This window comes from Melanerpes formicivorus, unplaced genomic scaffold (genome assembly GCF_026170545.1).
Source record: "Melanerpes formicivorus ecotype bairdi unplaced genomic scaffold, bMelFor1.0.p_v2 SCAF_7, whole genome shotgun sequence".
In the NCBI taxonomy this organism is placed as follows: domain Eukaryota; kingdom Metazoa; phylum Chordata; class Aves; order Piciformes; family Picidae; genus Melanerpes; species Melanerpes formicivorus.
In genome coordinates, this window is record NW_027142359.1 from 2,509,213 (window position 1) to 2,525,278 (window position 16,066).

Here is a 16,066-nt window from a genome sequence, read left to right on the forward strand (position 1 = left end):
CAATGACACTGGCTGAACTCTTTAAAACTCATACACTGAACAAATCAAAGAGCCTTCTTACAGGGTCCAGTCCAGTGTTCTACTTAAAGAACTTACTCAGGAGGATACTTTGGGGTTAAAAACCTACAAGTATTCTATTTATTTCACATGCACAGTTAAACCAGCAAGGACTTTGATGTTTCTTTGGTCCTCTCATCCTTCACAATATCCTTTGACCCTGCAGATCACAAAAAGAGGGGCCTGGCTTCACAGTCAAGACCCTCAGGGAAACCTTCAACCCCTTTTGTTCTGTGTAGATTTATCACATACATCACAGCAGACTATGACATGACATTTTGCAGGATGGTCTTGTCATGGAGGACTCCTACCCCAGATACTTAGAAGTCCTTAAACCTTACTGCTCAGAAACAAGGAGAACAGTAAATTTTTCTTACCTCTAAATTGTAGAGCACTCTGAAGGTGGACATGCCTGGAGCAAAAGATCTGAAAAGACTTTCTAGTATTGAACTAGCACTGGGCTGATGTTGGTGTTTTGAAGACAAGGATGGTGATTTTGAAGACTGAGAACTCGACTCTGAGAGCAGCGTTTTCTAGAAGGAAGAAGTCATGGAAGTAACATTTGGAGACTACTGCATTTTGTTGTAATTACCAACACCTTTCCTATAATCCCTGCAACAACCCTCATCTCCAGCTGCTTGGAAGTAGATCAGTAATACTCAACATGATTATTTTGCAGCAGTTTCAAACCCTTCACATATTATAATCTGACAGGGAATTTAAGAGGCCAGATAATAACATTTTTTCTGTTCAGATAACTAAGAGTAGTTTGTTTAATCCATACCTTCCTTCCCAGGGAATCAAGCTGATCAAGAGCCTCCTGAATAGCTGGGTCAGTGGGAATCAGGAGCAGAAGTTTCCTCACTCTCAGTGTTATCCTGAAAAGTTATCAGAGGTTACTTGTGCAAAGCAGGGCTCAGCCATGTCATGGCTGGGTGGATGCCTGCATGCTGAGAAGCAAGGCAGCTACTCAAACTTGGCAGTGTGAACATTTCTTCAATATTTAATAAGCATTGAGCTTCCTTACCTTGGCTCCTCTAGGTTGGCAAGCTGGTAAAGCATATCAAACACATTACACACGAGAGCCATGACCACTCCAGGGAGGGATTTCTCCTGAGAATGAAACAGAGATTTGCATTTCCCTTTGTTAGTCTTTTTCTCCCCTCTCTGTAGCAAGAATTTAAGAGATCTCTCTTCATTAACTTACTGCCTGGACCACAGAAATCCCATCTTTTTCCTAGACTGAGAAGATGTGTATTTTTACATTACCTCATTTCCCTTTTAACAATCAGTATTTGAAGTCAACCGTTAGGATCGACATACAAAGCAGACTGGGGTGGTCTGCACATGCTAGCTGATGCTTCTCAGTTTATTTTCATGCTCTGGCTCTCAAAATCATATGCTTAGAGGACCCTGCAGAAATCCATGAACACCACCAAGTGGCACAATACAGATTGTAAAGTCCACTCTGCATGCAGAAGGTTAATTATGTATTTACACTGTTTCAATGGCAGTTTGAAAAACCAGACTATTGCAGAGTGGAACCTCAAACTGATGTCATAGGATCACAGGATGTTAGGGGTGGAAAGGGACCTCTGGAGATCATTGAGCCCAAGCTCCCTGCCAGAGCAGGACCAGAGAATCTAGCACAGGTCACACAGGAACACATCCAGATGGGTCTGGAAAGTCTCCAGAGAAGAGGACTCCACAACCTCTCTGGGCAGCCTGTTCCAGTGCTCTGGGACCCTCCCAGTGAAGAAGTTCCTCCTCATGTTGAGGTGGAACCTCCTGTGCTGCCCTTTAGATCCATTGCCCCTTGTCCTATTACAGGGTGCAACTGAGCAGAGCCTGACCCCTCCTTCTTGACACCCAGCCCTCAGATATTTATAGACATTTATCAAATCCCCCCTCAGTCTTCTCCAGACTAAACAGCTCCAGGTCTCTTAGCCTCAAGAGCTTCCGTCTCATCTTACAGTACCTCTTCTACCCCAGCTGTGCCTCCTTCAGTATCCCAGCCCCTCCAGGAAAAACCCCGAGGGAAGGTTTCAGGCTACCATGCTGTACCTGTTCCATTGCATAGGATGAACTAAAAACACTGCTGCTGTTGCTGGAACTGGTTGAGGAATCTGCTGAGCTCCCTGATGGAGTCCCACTTCCTGATGTTTTTACTGTAAGGACTTGTTCATCAGAGAAGCCCAGTTGGTGGAGCAGTTTCTGATCTTTGTTTACAGTTAGCTGCAAGAAAACATTTATCATTTAGTTCTGGAAAAGAGACTCAATTAACAGAGAATGAGAACTCGTTGAAGGTTAACATACCAGGCTGTCATTGGCAAATATCTGGATGTTATCGACAGGAGAGTTCAACATCTTGGCTATCTTCCACCTGACGCTCCCTACAGTTTCATTGCTGTGAGCCTGTAAAATTGGATGACACAGGTTCAGTAGGGCTGTTCAAACAGTAACTCCCCAGAGAAAAAAACACCAACAAACAATAATCTTCCACTGAAGTCATCCTGCTCCTCTACAAAAAAATGGTAGAAGTATTGCCCATGTAAGAGACTGAAGGACAGCAGAAGGGCTCCATCACTGACAGTAAGCAAACAACTTGTTGTCCCCCACCCTAGAAGGACCATCAAAATACAGAATTACAGAATGGTTCAGGTCAGAAAGGAACACCAAAGTGATCCAGTCTGACTTACCCCCAGTCAGCAGGGACATGCCCAACTAGATCAGGTTGCCCAGAGCCCTGTTGAGCCTCACCTTGAATATCTCCAGGGAAGGAGCCTCTATCACCTCCCTGGGCAACCTGTTTCAGTGTTCCACCACCCTCACAGTGCAGACCTTGTTCCTAACATCCAGTCTAAATCTGCCCCCTGCCCTCTCACTGTGGGCCTTTGTAAACAGTCTCTCTCCATCATTCTTGCAGCCCCTTCAGGTACTGGAAGGCTGCTATTTGCTACATTTAGTCCATTGCTGTAGCCTTAACCAGGCTTTCACCATCTTTAAATGGAGTTTTCAAGTTGAACTGGAGTCCTTAAAACCAGCTCAGTCCAGGCATCAGAACATCCATGAGCAGCTATGTGATCAACTACAGCCAACACACAGAGCCTGTGCACACATACCTCTATGGTGAAGGTATCTTTGGTAGACTCATATGTAACATTAAGTGTTAAAATATGTCCATGGAAAGAGGCACCATGAGGTAGAATAGTTCGGGGAACAGAGTAGAGGTCCTACAGGAAGAGAAGGATGACAATAAACACCAACCTTGGAAACAAAGATGTTTCTATGCTTGCATCACTGAATCACAGAATGTTAGGGGTCAGAAGGGACCCTCCAGAGATCATCCAGTCTGACCCCCCTGCCAAAGCAGGATCATGTAGAGCAAGCTGCACAGGAACACATCCAGATGGGTCTTGAAATTCTCCAGAGAAGGAGACTCCACAACCTCTCCGGGCAGCCTGTTCCAGGGCTCCAGCACCCTCACCATACAGAAGTGTCTTCTCATGTTGAGGTGGAACCTCCTTTGTGCCACCTTGTATCTGTTGCTCCTTGTCCTATCACTGGGCACCACCAACAAGAGCCTGGCACCTTCATCTTGACACCCACCCCTCAGATATTTATAGAAGTTGATCAGATCCCCTCTCAGCCTTTTCCTCTCCAGACTAAACAGACCCAAGTCTCTCAGTCTCTCTTCATAGGGTGGACATTCAAGCCCCGCAATCACCCTTGCAACTCTCTGTTGGACACTCTCCAGCAGATTCCTGTCTGTCTTGAATTGGGGAGCCCCAAACTGGATACAGTATTGCAGGTGTGGTCTGACCATCATAGAGACCACACCTGGAATATTCTCTGTCCTACAGATTTAAAGAACTTCTACTGTTTCCATACCATTGGAAGTTGTGTTCACAGCCTTGCCTAGTGGGGACTCCGATCTTACCTCTATTGTTATCACGTAACGCTCTGCCAACAGCAGCAGCCTCTCAATTATTACCAGTTTAGTTGACCTGGAGACAAAGCATTAAAAACAAGAGTAACTTGTCTCAGAAATTCATTTCCAACACCTCTGGCTAACTACTGTCAATCAGCTGTATCCAAATACCACTCCTTCAGCTTGGAGTTCATTCAGCTGGAATGAACTTGGCAAATAGGCCGAGAAGTTTAGGTTAGACTGCTTGAGATGAAGCCAGCTCCAGAATAAGCTTCATGTTTCCAAAGGTCCCACCCTGCACTCACGTATTTAAGCTACACAAGGTTAGGTTAAGCTAGGAGATCAAATCCCATCCTTCCCTCTCCCAATTAAAACAAACCAAAAAAAACCCCAAGCCCAATCCCTGCTGCCCCAGAAATAGCAAGTGACTAATAGGCTACTAAGAGTCTGTGGATTTGTTGTGGTTTTGTTTGTTTAGTTTTGGGGTCAGAAGGGAGGTGTTTGGTTTTGGGGTTTTGGCAGTTTGGGTTTTGTTTCTTTGTTTTCTTGTTTGTGTTTATTTTTCACAAACACAGGTTTCTCCAGGTCTCCCTGGAAGTCAAAGTGCATTGCAATTGGAATATTCACTTGAGAAACCACCAGAATATGGAATCATACAGAACTGTAATACAGAATTAAGCAGGTTGGAAAAGACCTCAGAGATCATCAAGTCCAACTGATCACCCAACACCATCTAATCAACTAAACCACGGCACCACATGCCTCATCCAGTCTCTTTTTAAATACTTCCAGGGATGGTGACTCTACCACCTCCCTGGGCAGCCCACTCCAATGGACAATCTCTCTTTCTGGGAAGAATTTCTTCCTAATATCCAGCCTAAAATTCCCCTGGCACAGCTTGAGACTGTGTCCTCTTGTTCTGGTGCTGGTTGCCTGGCAGAAGAGGCCAACCCCCACCTGGCTGCAACCTCCCTTCAGGTAGTTGTAGACAGCAGTAAGGTCTCCCCTGAGCCTTCTCTTCTCCAGGCTAAGCAACCCCAGCCCCCTCAGCTGCTCCCCAGAAGGCTGTGCTCCAACCCACACCAAGGATTTTAGTTAGCATTCACATTCAGTTGAGAAGCAGCTGGGATCTAGTGTCTGCTGTCATATTCATTCTTTTCAAGGCAGGCCTACCTGTAAGGAGACTGAACTGATGTGGCTACTGTAGGCATAGCAGTTGCTGTAAGCATTTTTGTAGCTCTTGTAACAGCATGTGTTAACGTTGGACCACCGAGTGCGGAGCTGGCTGCCTAGAATGCAAAGCAGAGTGTGAAGTGCTGGTTTACATGGACAATTAGCATGTCCTGGGGAACTATGAGGACAAGAAGTATTTATGGACAGCAACACCATAGAATGGCTCAGGTTGGAAGGGACCTCAGAGTTCATCTACTCCAGCATCCCCACAATGGGCAGGGACACCTCTCAACTAGACTCAGTTGCTCAAGGCCTCATCCAGCCTGACCTTCCAACACTCCAGGGGAGAAGGCAACCACAACCTCCCTGGGCAGCCTATTCCAGAGTCTCACCACCCTCCTACTCTCTTACTGAAGAACTTCTTCCTAAGCTCCAGTCTATCCCTGCTCTCCCTCAGCTCCAAACCATTCCCCCTTGTCCTGTCTCCATACACCCTCATGAAAAGTCCCTCTGCAGCCTTCCTGTAGGATCCCTCAAAGGTCCCCCTAGAGTCTTCTCCAGGCTGAACACCCCCAGCTCCCTCAGCCTATCCTCACAGGAGAGGTGCTCCAGCCCTTGGATCATCTTTGTGGCCTCCTCTGCTCTTCTTATGCTGGGGACACCAGAGCTGGCTGCAGTATTGGAGGTGAGGGTCTCAGCAGAGCAGAGTCAAGGGGCAGAATCCCCTCTATTATACTAAGATAAAAAGCTGCAAAATGATGTAGGTACAAGGTTCAAATCTGTCCTTTACCTCTAACCGTGTGTAGCAATCAGCAATGAATTTCTTGTGCAGTGATACTGAATCCTAGAGATTAAAAAATGCAGAAATTAATTAGAACTTGAACCAAAATCATGGCAATTACTCAGAGGCTGACAGATTCCAATGACACATTTTAACAAGGCAGAGCATCCAGGCTCTATGAATGCCACAGCATTCCCATGCCTACCTTTTTCAACCTAGGAGTTAGGTTAATGTAGCTGTAATTTATTATCAATTGAATAGCTTCATTGGCAATTTCTTCATCAGGAGACTCCATTGCAATCTTCCAAATGAAATCCATCCCTATTAGTTCCAGTTTTTCTACACTCTGTGCAAGAAAGAACAACAGTAAAGCATGACTGGATCTCTTACACAACAGTGAGCTGAGCCACAGGAACAAACCAGGTTTCTATCTGCTGGAAAAGCATCTTTTGAGTCAATCTTAGAAGTGTTCTTTTCCAACACGCTGCCAAGCTTTGTCACAGTGCAGAGTGAAATCAATAGATGTGCTTTGGGATATTTATACCACTTACAGGTGGATAAACAAGTTCCAAAGAACACCCAGTCAAGCCAAGTGAAGAAATGGAAAGCTTTAAAAGCACAGACAGATTGAGTGGGGAGTGGAACCTGGCTCACAAAGTTCAGCGTGGTTACTAACCACATAATCAAGCATCAGAGAAGCTGCTGTGATACTTGGCCAAAAAAATACACACATTTGAAGTAAATTAACTCTTTGATAAAGATCTGAAATGCCTCTGGGAAATACTTAACATATAACCATTAATGTAACAAAAACACTGAAAGATCACAGAGTTAAAAAGCATTATAGGTTAGAATATGATAAGCTTCAATCTCTGGTGAAAAAGAGAAATAATTAGGGAGTATTTCCCTGCTAAGGAGAAGCAAAAAAAAAAAAAGCAGACTAGAATTCATGAGAGAAAAAGCAGTCCCCTTGTCCCTCCTGCACAGTTTTAGAAGCTAAAAATCAGCTTCCAGTTGGTGAATTTCACATGGTAATTGTGGACTTGTAGGTTCAGAACTGAGCTTTGTTAATCATAGAATTGTTAGGGTTGGAAGGGACCCCAAGGATCATCCAGTTCCAATCCCTCTGCCATGGGCAGGGACACCTCACACTACAGCAGGTTGCTCACAGTCACATCCAGCCTGGCCTGAAAAACCTCCAGGAATAAGGCCCACCTCCCTGGGCAACCTGTTCCAGTGTCTCACCACCCTCACACTGAAGAGCTTCTTCCTAACAGCCAATCTCAATCTACCCATTTCTAGTTTTCTTCCATTCCCCCCAGTCCTATCACTCCCTGACACCCTCAAAAGTCCCTCCCCAGCTTTCTTGTAGCCCCCTTCAGATACTGGAAGGCCACAAGAAGGTCTCCTGGGAGCCTTCTCTTCTCCAGACTGAACAGCCCCAACTCTCTCAGTCTGTCTCCATAGGAGAGGAGCTCCAGCCCTCTGATCATCCTAATGGCCCTTCTGTGAACACCTTCCAGCACCTCCAGATATTTCCTGTAACAAGGGCTCCAGAACTGGACACACTACTCCAGGTTTGGTCTCACCAGAGCAGAGCAGAGTGGGGAATCACCTCCCTTGCCCTGCTGGCTATGCTTCTCTTGAAGCAGCTCAGGCTCTGGTTGGCTCTCTGGCCTCTGAGTGCACACTAGTGGCTCATGTTGAGATTCTCATCCCCCAGCATCCCCATGTCCTTTTCTTCAGGGCTGCTCTCAAGCCAGTCCCTGTCCAGCCTGTACAGATGCTTGGGATTGCCCTGACCCAGATGCAGGACCTTGCACTTGGTCTTGTTGAGCCTCATGAGGGTGTCATGGGCTCACCTTTCCAGCCTGTCAAGGTCCCTCTGGATGGATCCCTTCCCCCCAGCATGTCTGCTGCACCACACAGCTTGGTGTCATCAGCAAACTTGCTGAGGGTGCCTCAATGCCACTGTCCATGTCACCAACAAAGATGTTAAACAAGACTGGTCCCAGTACTGAACCCTGAGGGACTCTACTTGGCCACGGACCCATTGACAGCCGCCCTCTGGGTACGGCCCTCAAGCCAGTTCTTTATCCACTGAATGGTCTAACAATGAAACCCATAGTGCTAGGAGGATGCTCTGTGTAATTAACAGCTGCTAGAGAATCCTTGTCTCACCTCCTCCCCTCCCCAGGGTGCCACAGGTAGTGTACAAGAAGAGTGTCAGAAGACTCACCAGCTGAGTTCCCTGCCTCTTCAGTCGGTGGTCACACAGGTTCACATTTTCAAAGAAAGTCTTAAATAAGCTAAAACCTGCAAGGGAACAAAAGGAGAGGCAAGTTTGCTAGTCAGATCAGGCTAGACTTCTATGTTTTATTGAAAAAGCAAAGAAGCTATCAAATACAGAGGCTGACCTTTTCCCTCTACAACTGTCACAACGACAGCAATAGAGTCCTTTACTGCACTGATTACAGAACTGTTTGGATGTTTAATCTGAAGGCTCCTGGTAGATATCTCCAAAACTAAAGCCTTTTCCTTACCATTCATAGTAATTTCATACGACTCCAGTTTAAGAATCTTCTCTTTGAAGAGCTGCTGCTGTACATCACTCTCTAGATCATGCTGTCCTTTTGTAAACCACTCAAAGCACATCTGTGAATGAAAGGCAGGATTATTTTTATCCCATTGTCATGGCAAATGTTTCAGTGCTTTGCAGCACTGGTAAACCCTTCCAGATACTACACTATCTCTTAGAGCAGTTCGGTGCACTGCAGCAAGAGGTTCAGAATCTAATCTCCTAGTAACCTCATATCTGAGCACAAGGTTCTGCATCTGAGTTGGACCAATCCCAGGCACAAATCCAGGCTGAGTGCAGAGTGGGCTGGGAGTAGTTCTGAAGAAAAAGACTTGGGGAAATTGCCTATTGAGAAGCTCCCCAAGAGCTAGCAGTGCCCTCATGCAGCCCAGAAGAGAGTTGTGTGCTGGGCTGCAGCAAGAGGAGTGTAGCCAGCAGGGCAAGAGAGGGGATTCTGACTTTGCTCTGCTGAGACCACATCTCCAATATTTAATCCAGCCCTTGTATCCTCAGCGTAAGGGGGGCACAGAGCTGTTGGGAGTGAGTCCACAAAGGTGATCCAAGGGCTGGAACACATCTGTTATGGGGACAGGCTGAGGGAGATGGGCTTGTTCAGCCTAGAGAAGACTCTTGGGGGGGACCTTAGAGCTGCCTTCCAATAGCTGAAGGGGTCCTACAGGAAGGCTACAGAGGGACTTTTCACCAGGGTGTCTAGAGACAGGACAAGGGGGAATGGTTTGAAACTGAGGGAGAGCAGGGTTAGACTGGAGCTTAGGAAGAAGTTCTTCAGTATGAGGGTGGTGAGACTCTGGAACAGGCTGCCCAAGGAGGCTGTGGATGCCTCCTTTGTGGGGGTATTAAAAGCCAGGCTGGATGAGGCCTTGAGCAGCTGAGTCCAGTTGAGAAGTGTCCCTGCCCATTGTGGGGAGGTTGGAGTAGATGATCTCTGAGGTCCCTTCCTACCTAAGCCATTCTGTGATGATTCTACGATCTCACAGTGTCTCCATTAGCTTAGACAAAGCATACAAATGCATCCTCAGTCTGTGTTTGCTCCTCATGTTCCTCCTGTCTCAACACACACGATGTGCTCTCTGTGAGCCATCACCATTCAGCCTGCGAGCACAGCCACCAAGGAGCTGTCCTTACCTCCCGATCTAACTCACAGACGTCCTGGCCAGTGACGAGGCATTCCCAGATCTCCCTGGCACGATTCCAGCCCAAATAAAGGGTTGCTTCTTGCAGAAAAAATGCCAAAAATTTTAGATGCGCCTCCAAATACTGAGGAAGAGGAAACAGAAACTAAAGCTTAAGACTTTTCTATCGGAAACAAGAACTCTGAGCATTTTCTTTTCTATTTTGCAAAGTCAGTTGCTAATTAAGAGTACAGCTTGCAAAGCCTGGGAAACAGAGAGGGTTTCTGCAGTGAGATTTATTCATTTAACTTATTTTTGATTGCTTTTCTACAAAGGAACACTGAGGTGCCCTTGAATTTCCTATTACTTTCCTATCCTGATAGTATATTAATTACTACACCACAACTGGCCTGGAAAAAAACAATGATCAAACCCTTAGCAACAAACTGTCACAAGCTCTCTTTTTGTGTGGCTATCCACCTCCTAACCAGCAAATCTCTTCCAGGTTTCAGGACCTTCACAGCCAATTGAAAGGTGCAGTCACTGCAAGGATACCTGAGCAGAAGCTGGGGAGAAGGGGGTGTGGAGTGGGGAGGAAGGGGAAGTCTGGAGAGGGGAGGAAGGGGGAGTCTGGAGAGGGGAGGAAGGGGGAGTCTGGAGAGGGGAGGAAGGGGGAGTCTGGAGAGGGGAGGAAGGGGGAGTCTGGAGAGGGGAGGAAGGGGGAGTCTGGAGAGGGGAGGAAGGGGGAGTCTGGAGAGGGGAGGAAGGGGGAGTCTGGAGAGGGGAGGAAGGGGGAGTCTGGAGAGGGGAGGAAGGGGGAGTCTGGAGAGGGGAGGAAGGGGGAGTCTGGAGAGGGGAGGAAGGGGGAGTCTGGAGAGGGGAGGAAGGGGGAGTCTGGAGAGGGGAGGAAGGGGGAGTCTGGAGTGGGGAGGAAGGGGGAGTCTGGAGAGGGGAGGAAGGGGGAGTCTGGAGTGGGGAGGAAGGGGGAGTCTGGAGTGGGGAGGAAGGGGGAGTCTGGAGAGGGGAGGAAGGGGGAGTCTGGAGGGGGAGGAAGGGGGAGTCTGGAGAGGGGAGGAAGGGGGAGTCTGGAGAGGGGAGGAAGGGGGAGTCTGGAGAGGGGAGGAAGGGGGAGTCTGGAGAGGGGAGGAAGGGAGAGTCTGGAGTGGGGAGGAAGGGGGAGTCTGGCATGGGGAGATCTAGCTCTCAATCAGTTAAATACTTCAGGCACCTCGTAGATTATGATGGGTCCTCATCCTTGCTCTATAATAAAAAGCTACACCAATCCCTAACAGATTAAGTGTCAGAATGATAAATGAAGACTACTTTAATTATTCATCAGACAGAACAGATAGCAGTGCATTCCAATCCTGAAACATCACCTAAGCTCAGGCTAAGTTGTCAGTGCTACACTACTACACGGTGGTTTCGAAAGCCTCAGGGTAGTAAGTAAGAAGCTCAGGGCTCAGTACCTCACGGTAGGTGTATCGGCCATCCACCAGGGTTGCTCCAACAAGTCCTCCTGGGCCTGCCACAGATGCAGCCAAACGGTGGCAGGAGATCAAGCTTCCTGTCACCAGCTTCACTATTTCAAAGTTTTTCTTTAAATCTTGAATAATGCTCTTGGCAAAACAAAACAAAACAACACAAAATGATTGAGGAAAGAGGCTTTCAAGAAAACACATCAACCTGCACACAGCAGCCTGCTCCCCCACAGCTAAGTGTCTCTTATCAGAAGGAGTAATGCTGCCCCCTCACTAATCACTTGTCTCTCTCCTGAGCATCCAAAGCCCCCTGATATTAGTGTTTTCAGCATGTGCTGAAGTACACACCCTACACACTGTAAACAAAGTCCCAGAGCACCACCCAGCCACTGTACAACACATGTGACTTGCTGGTGTTTCAGTCTCTTTCCAAGAGTCAAGGTGAGCTGGTAGAAAGCAGCTGATCTAAACATCAGCCATTGTTCACTTCTTAACAGAGGCTGTTAATTATTCTACAGAAAGCTGAGAATAAAATAAACTACAAGGTGACACTAGGTGAGGCTGCATCTGGAATATTGTGTCCAGTTCTGGTCTCCTCAGTTAAAGAAGGGCCTTGGGGTGCTTGAGAGAGTCCAGCAGAGTCACAAAGATGCTGATGGGAGAGGGACATCTCCCTGCTGAGGGCAGGCTGAGGAAGTTGGGGCTCTTTAGCTTGGAGCAGAGGAGCCTGAGGGTTGACCTCATTCATGTCTAAAGATGTGCAGGGCAGTGTCGGGAGGACAGAGCCAGGCTCTGCTCAGTGATGTCCAATAATAGGACAAGGGGTAGCAAGTGCAAGCTGGAGCAGAGGAGGTTCCATGGGAACATAAAGGAAAAACTTTTTCACTGTGAGAGTGCCAGAGCCCTGGAACAGGCTGCCCAGGGAGGCTGTGGAGTCTCCTCTTTTGGAGACATTCAAAACCTGCCTGATGTGTTCCTGTGTGACCTTCTCTAGGTGATCCTGCTCTGGCAGGGGGGTTGGACTTAATGATATTTCAAGGTCCCTTCCAACCCCTACCATTCTGTGACCCTTTGACAGAGCAAACAGATTTCTACACACACAAATGGACAGCACACAGAGCAGCATCTCTGCTTGGAACAGTTTATGCTACATCACTCAACCCTGTATTTGCGGGGTTCCATTTTTAGCTGCTTTTTTCCCCCCTTTCCCCTCACTTCCACATTCAAGCTTCCACATTCTACAAGAGCACAGATACAACAACAAAATAAATCAGTGAGGTTTCAGGCATCAATCTCAGCATGTCTCCTTACCTTGTCTTGCTTTTGGTAAGTTTGCTTAATGAATGAGCGTGTGATTTCATGGAGCTGACGCAATGCTGGCACCACCCACACAAACTGAGGATTATTGTGCTGCGACGACTAGTAGTAGGGAAGGCAAAAACAGTTACACAACACACTTTAACTTTCCTCTTACACTCCTAGAAGCCTAAGCATTTCTCTTCATGCTGCTGTTTCAAACCAACAACGGCTAGCTCTGAAGGCTTCAGTTACTTGCTCCCAGTCCCTTTCCAAAGGGCCCTTCTTGACTTTGTTCAAGAGGTCCGTTGGCACACATATGTCATCCTGCTATCCTTAATAAGCCCAGATTACCACTTCCTTGCTAGAGAACATGCAAATTAAGTAGGCAAAAAGAACTCAGTTGCATCAGGAAGAGAAGATAACCACCACCTTCCTGAATTATGGGAGATGAAGCAGGCCTGTTAGGGTGTAATGGGGCAAATCCAGTCCAATTGCTAAAGCAAGAGTGATGGAAGGAAGAACCTGAAATGCTGCTGAGGGTTGAGACATGAAGAAATTTCTGATTGGTGCTGCAAGGAGCCCTCTGATAGGAAGCAAAGCTGCATTTGTAAAGCGATCCTCCAAAGAATAACCCTCCTACCTCATTGTTAGAACTGCTCAGCACTTTTCTGGGAGGCTTCATTGTCTGTAAAGTTTGACCACACAAACCAGTACTAAGGTTGCTTGTTCAGAGAAGTGATGCTTGCTTCAAACACTGACAACAACCAGTACCACCTACACACTTAGAAATTGAAGCAACCTGCCCAAAACTGGGAGCTCTCTGAGAGCTTCCTCATGTATTTGAGAATGCTGCTTTAATATTAAACTCCCTCCCAGTTTGCAACTTCATTTCCCACAATGGAGGGGAATAAGAAAATGCTGTCATCTTTAGAAGTCTGCTGTATGGTTACCCCAGTCCCTTCTGGCCTACAATTACCGCTTTCCATTAGTGTTCCCCACTGCAGCACCTCTGTAAAGGGCCTTGCCAGAATGTAATTAAAAGGATGCAAGACAAGGAAAGCACAAGAGAAGATCCAAAAGAAAAGAAAACCTGCCAAGTTTTACAGACATTGAGAACCCAGAGTCTGAAATCCATATTCATAAACACACACAGAGGGAAGTGTGATCAAGAAGCAACACTCTATATGCCTCCTGAACAACTCAAATCCTCTATAGATGCTGCACCACAGACAAAAGTCTAATTTCTCATGAAAGAACTGAATAAAGTGCAAGCCTTTTTCTTTATTTACAGCACATTTCAGACTGCAAAAATAAAGAAGACAGGAGCATTCCTGCAGACCCCAGGAAAACCTGCCTGTGTGAACAGTGCAGGATGTGCAGCCTTCTAAACCATGCACATCTCTGCTGCTGCCAGGAAACATCTTCACACAGGTAGCTGCAGGAATGGCTTCCTTATGTTAGATGAAAAAAGGCTGAATGTGTTTTATTAAAATACAAAACTACTATTATTTACATATCAGTTTGCATCTTGAGACTTAATGGTCATGCCAGAACACATGCTTAGCTCAAAGAAAACTAATCTAGGCTTTCACATGAAAGGGACAGGTAAAATACTGACATACCTTTAGAGTGGTTCCATTTGCAAATTCTAACCTTGGGCCCATCCTGGTAGTTCCCCATAAACTGATCACTCCTTGTGCTGAAAATTTGCTTAAAACAAAGGCAAGAGACTTACTATGAGTCTCATGGTCAACAACGTGGCTCACACAAAGCCTACCCCTCTCGTGGACTCCCCAAGGTAAGAACTTACAGATGGGACACGCAATTTGAGCATCTTGGAAGAAAGGGTAACAGCAAGGCTAGACAACATTTCATTTTGGAAAAGAGAGAATAAGAAACCAACCCTCTTAATATCCTCTATGCACTTGATGATGTAGCTCCTTTTGATTGCCTCTTTCACTGCATAGGCATCACTGAGGATCGTCAGATGTTCCTCCAAGGCCTGCTGAATAAGACTACATGGTAACGTTGGAAGATGAGCCAGCTCCCAAAGTACCTCCAGAACCTAGAGGGAAAAGTGGCAGGTTAGTCAGGACCTAGGGAGTACAGAGACTAGAAAAGCTCTGCTTAAAAGGGAAAAATCCAAACCAGAACCATTCACTTGCCTTGCCAGTGGTTGTCTCCACACGAGCTTCTCGACCAATTCGCCCTATCAGGCTCAACAGCTTCTGCCTGACTCTGTCACTCTCTGTCTCCCAGCTCTGCACAGCAAAGAAATAACATTCACTACTAAAGCAGGAAGTCTGATAAGTCTCCAGTGCACACAAAAATGCAGCAATTGTTTTACTGCATGAAAATCAAAATACAAACAAGCATGTTTCCACCAGGTGTATTCCTTATTTTGCTATCCAGTTCTGGTGTCCCCAGCATAAGAAGGACACAGAGCTGTTGGAGTGAGTCCACAGGAGGCTACAAAAGTGATCCAGGGGCTTGAGCACCTCTGCTATGAGGACAGGCTGAGGGAGCTGGGGTTGTTCAGCATGGAGAAGAGAAGACTCTAGGGGAACCTCAGAGCTGCCTTCCAATAGCTGAAGGGATCCTACAGGAAAGCTGCAAAGGGACTTTTCCTAAGGGTGTGTAGAGACAGGAGAAGGGGGAGTAGTTTGAAGCTGAGGCAGAGCAGGATTAGACTGGAGCTTAGAAAGAAGTTCTTCAGTATGAGGGTGGTGAGACTCTGGAGTAGGCTGCCCAGGGAAGCTGTGGCTGCCTCCTGCCTGGGGGTGTTGAAGGCCAGGTTGGATGAGGCCTTGAGCAGCTGAGTCTACTTGAGAGGTGTCCCTGCCCACGGCAGGGAGGTTGGAGTTGATCACACAAGTCCCTTCCAACCTGAGCCATTCTGTGATTCTATTGGGAGTTACAACTGTAATTTGCCCAACTCTTTTTCAAAGACAGACTACAAGAGATTAAATATGATGATAAAAATCTCACTTTAAGTACCTCAGCACTGTCTATACATTAGCAATACAGCAGCAAATCACACTTCTAGGCTAACAAGGAAAAAAATCAGTATTGAGAATGTTATTTTTTTATTGCCAGTTTTATATTTCTCTAGAAAAGTATCAATGTATTCCAGGCATTTGCCTTTTGGTTGCAAGGATGGATGCACAATGTCTCATCAATTCTCTTCTTATGGCATGATGTGAAGTCATACGAAAACTTACCTTTTGAATTAGAACAAATAAATGGTTGAGCTGATCAGAGCTAAACTTTACAGCAGCTGCAGCAATGATGGTATGGATGTTTTCAATCACAGTGGAGGATTGTCCTGACTGAAAAAAGGAATCAAAACACAAAGGAGGTCTTTATACCAAATGAGACTGAGAAACACCTAAATGTAAGCTCTATCCTATTATTCATACTTATGAGAAAGAGTAACAGCTTTTGGTATGTTAGAAACACAAGGTTGGAATGAATAGCTGTCTCTGCTTCTCTCTGCAGAGGGGGTCTTTGGAAGTAGTTCTGCAGCAGGGAAGAACAAGCTAGTCTGGCAGCTTGCAGATGGTGCAGTGGCTCACACCACTGGAAGGTGTGGTGCCAGCAACACAAACATCACCATTTGTATCGCTTGGCTCA

The 16,066-nt window shown here is 46.5% G+C and overlaps 1 protein-coding gene across 2 annotated transcripts in view; it reads right to left on the minus strand.

Moving 5' to 3' along the window:
* The window catches only part of USP24 (ubiquitin specific peptidase 24), an 86,183-nt gene that overhangs the window by 42,302 nt on the left and 27,815 nt on the right, over window positions 1–16,066 (minus strand). The window contains exons 13-31 of one of the 2 annotated variants that reach the window (XM_068140670.1): window positions 15,655–15,762; window positions 14,599–14,694; window positions 14,337–14,498; window positions 13,074–13,118; window positions 12,446–12,553; window positions 11,123–11,272; window positions 9,667–9,798; window positions 8,486–8,597; window positions 8,182–8,258; window positions 6,148–6,288; window positions 5,952–6,005; window positions 5,162–5,277; window positions 3,998–4,064; window positions 3,180–3,290; window positions 2,374–2,472; window positions 2,122–2,292; window positions 1,085–1,170; window positions 842–935; window positions 435–590 (exon numbers count right to left, since the gene is read on the minus strand). In XM_068140670.1, coding sequence (XP_067996771.1) covers window positions 435–590; window positions 842–935; window positions 1,085–1,170; window positions 2,122–2,292; window positions 2,374–2,472; window positions 3,180–3,290; window positions 3,998–4,064; window positions 5,162–5,277; window positions 5,952–6,005; window positions 6,148–6,288; window positions 8,182–8,258; window positions 8,486–8,597; window positions 9,667–9,798; window positions 11,123–11,272; window positions 12,446–12,553; window positions 13,074–13,118; window positions 14,337–14,498; window positions 14,599–14,694; window positions 15,655–15,762 — 2,085 coding nt within the window. The remainder of the gene's footprint in view (window positions 1–434; window positions 591–841; window positions 936–1,084; window positions 1,171–2,121; window positions 2,293–2,373; window positions 2,473–3,179; window positions 3,291–3,997; window positions 4,065–5,161; window positions 5,278–5,951; window positions 6,006–6,147; window positions 6,289–8,181; window positions 8,259–8,485; window positions 8,598–9,666; window positions 9,799–11,122; window positions 11,273–12,445; window positions 12,554–13,073; window positions 13,119–14,336; window positions 14,499–14,598; window positions 14,695–15,654; window positions 15,763–16,066) is intronic. The other variant, XM_068140671.1, reaches the window with a different exon arrangement.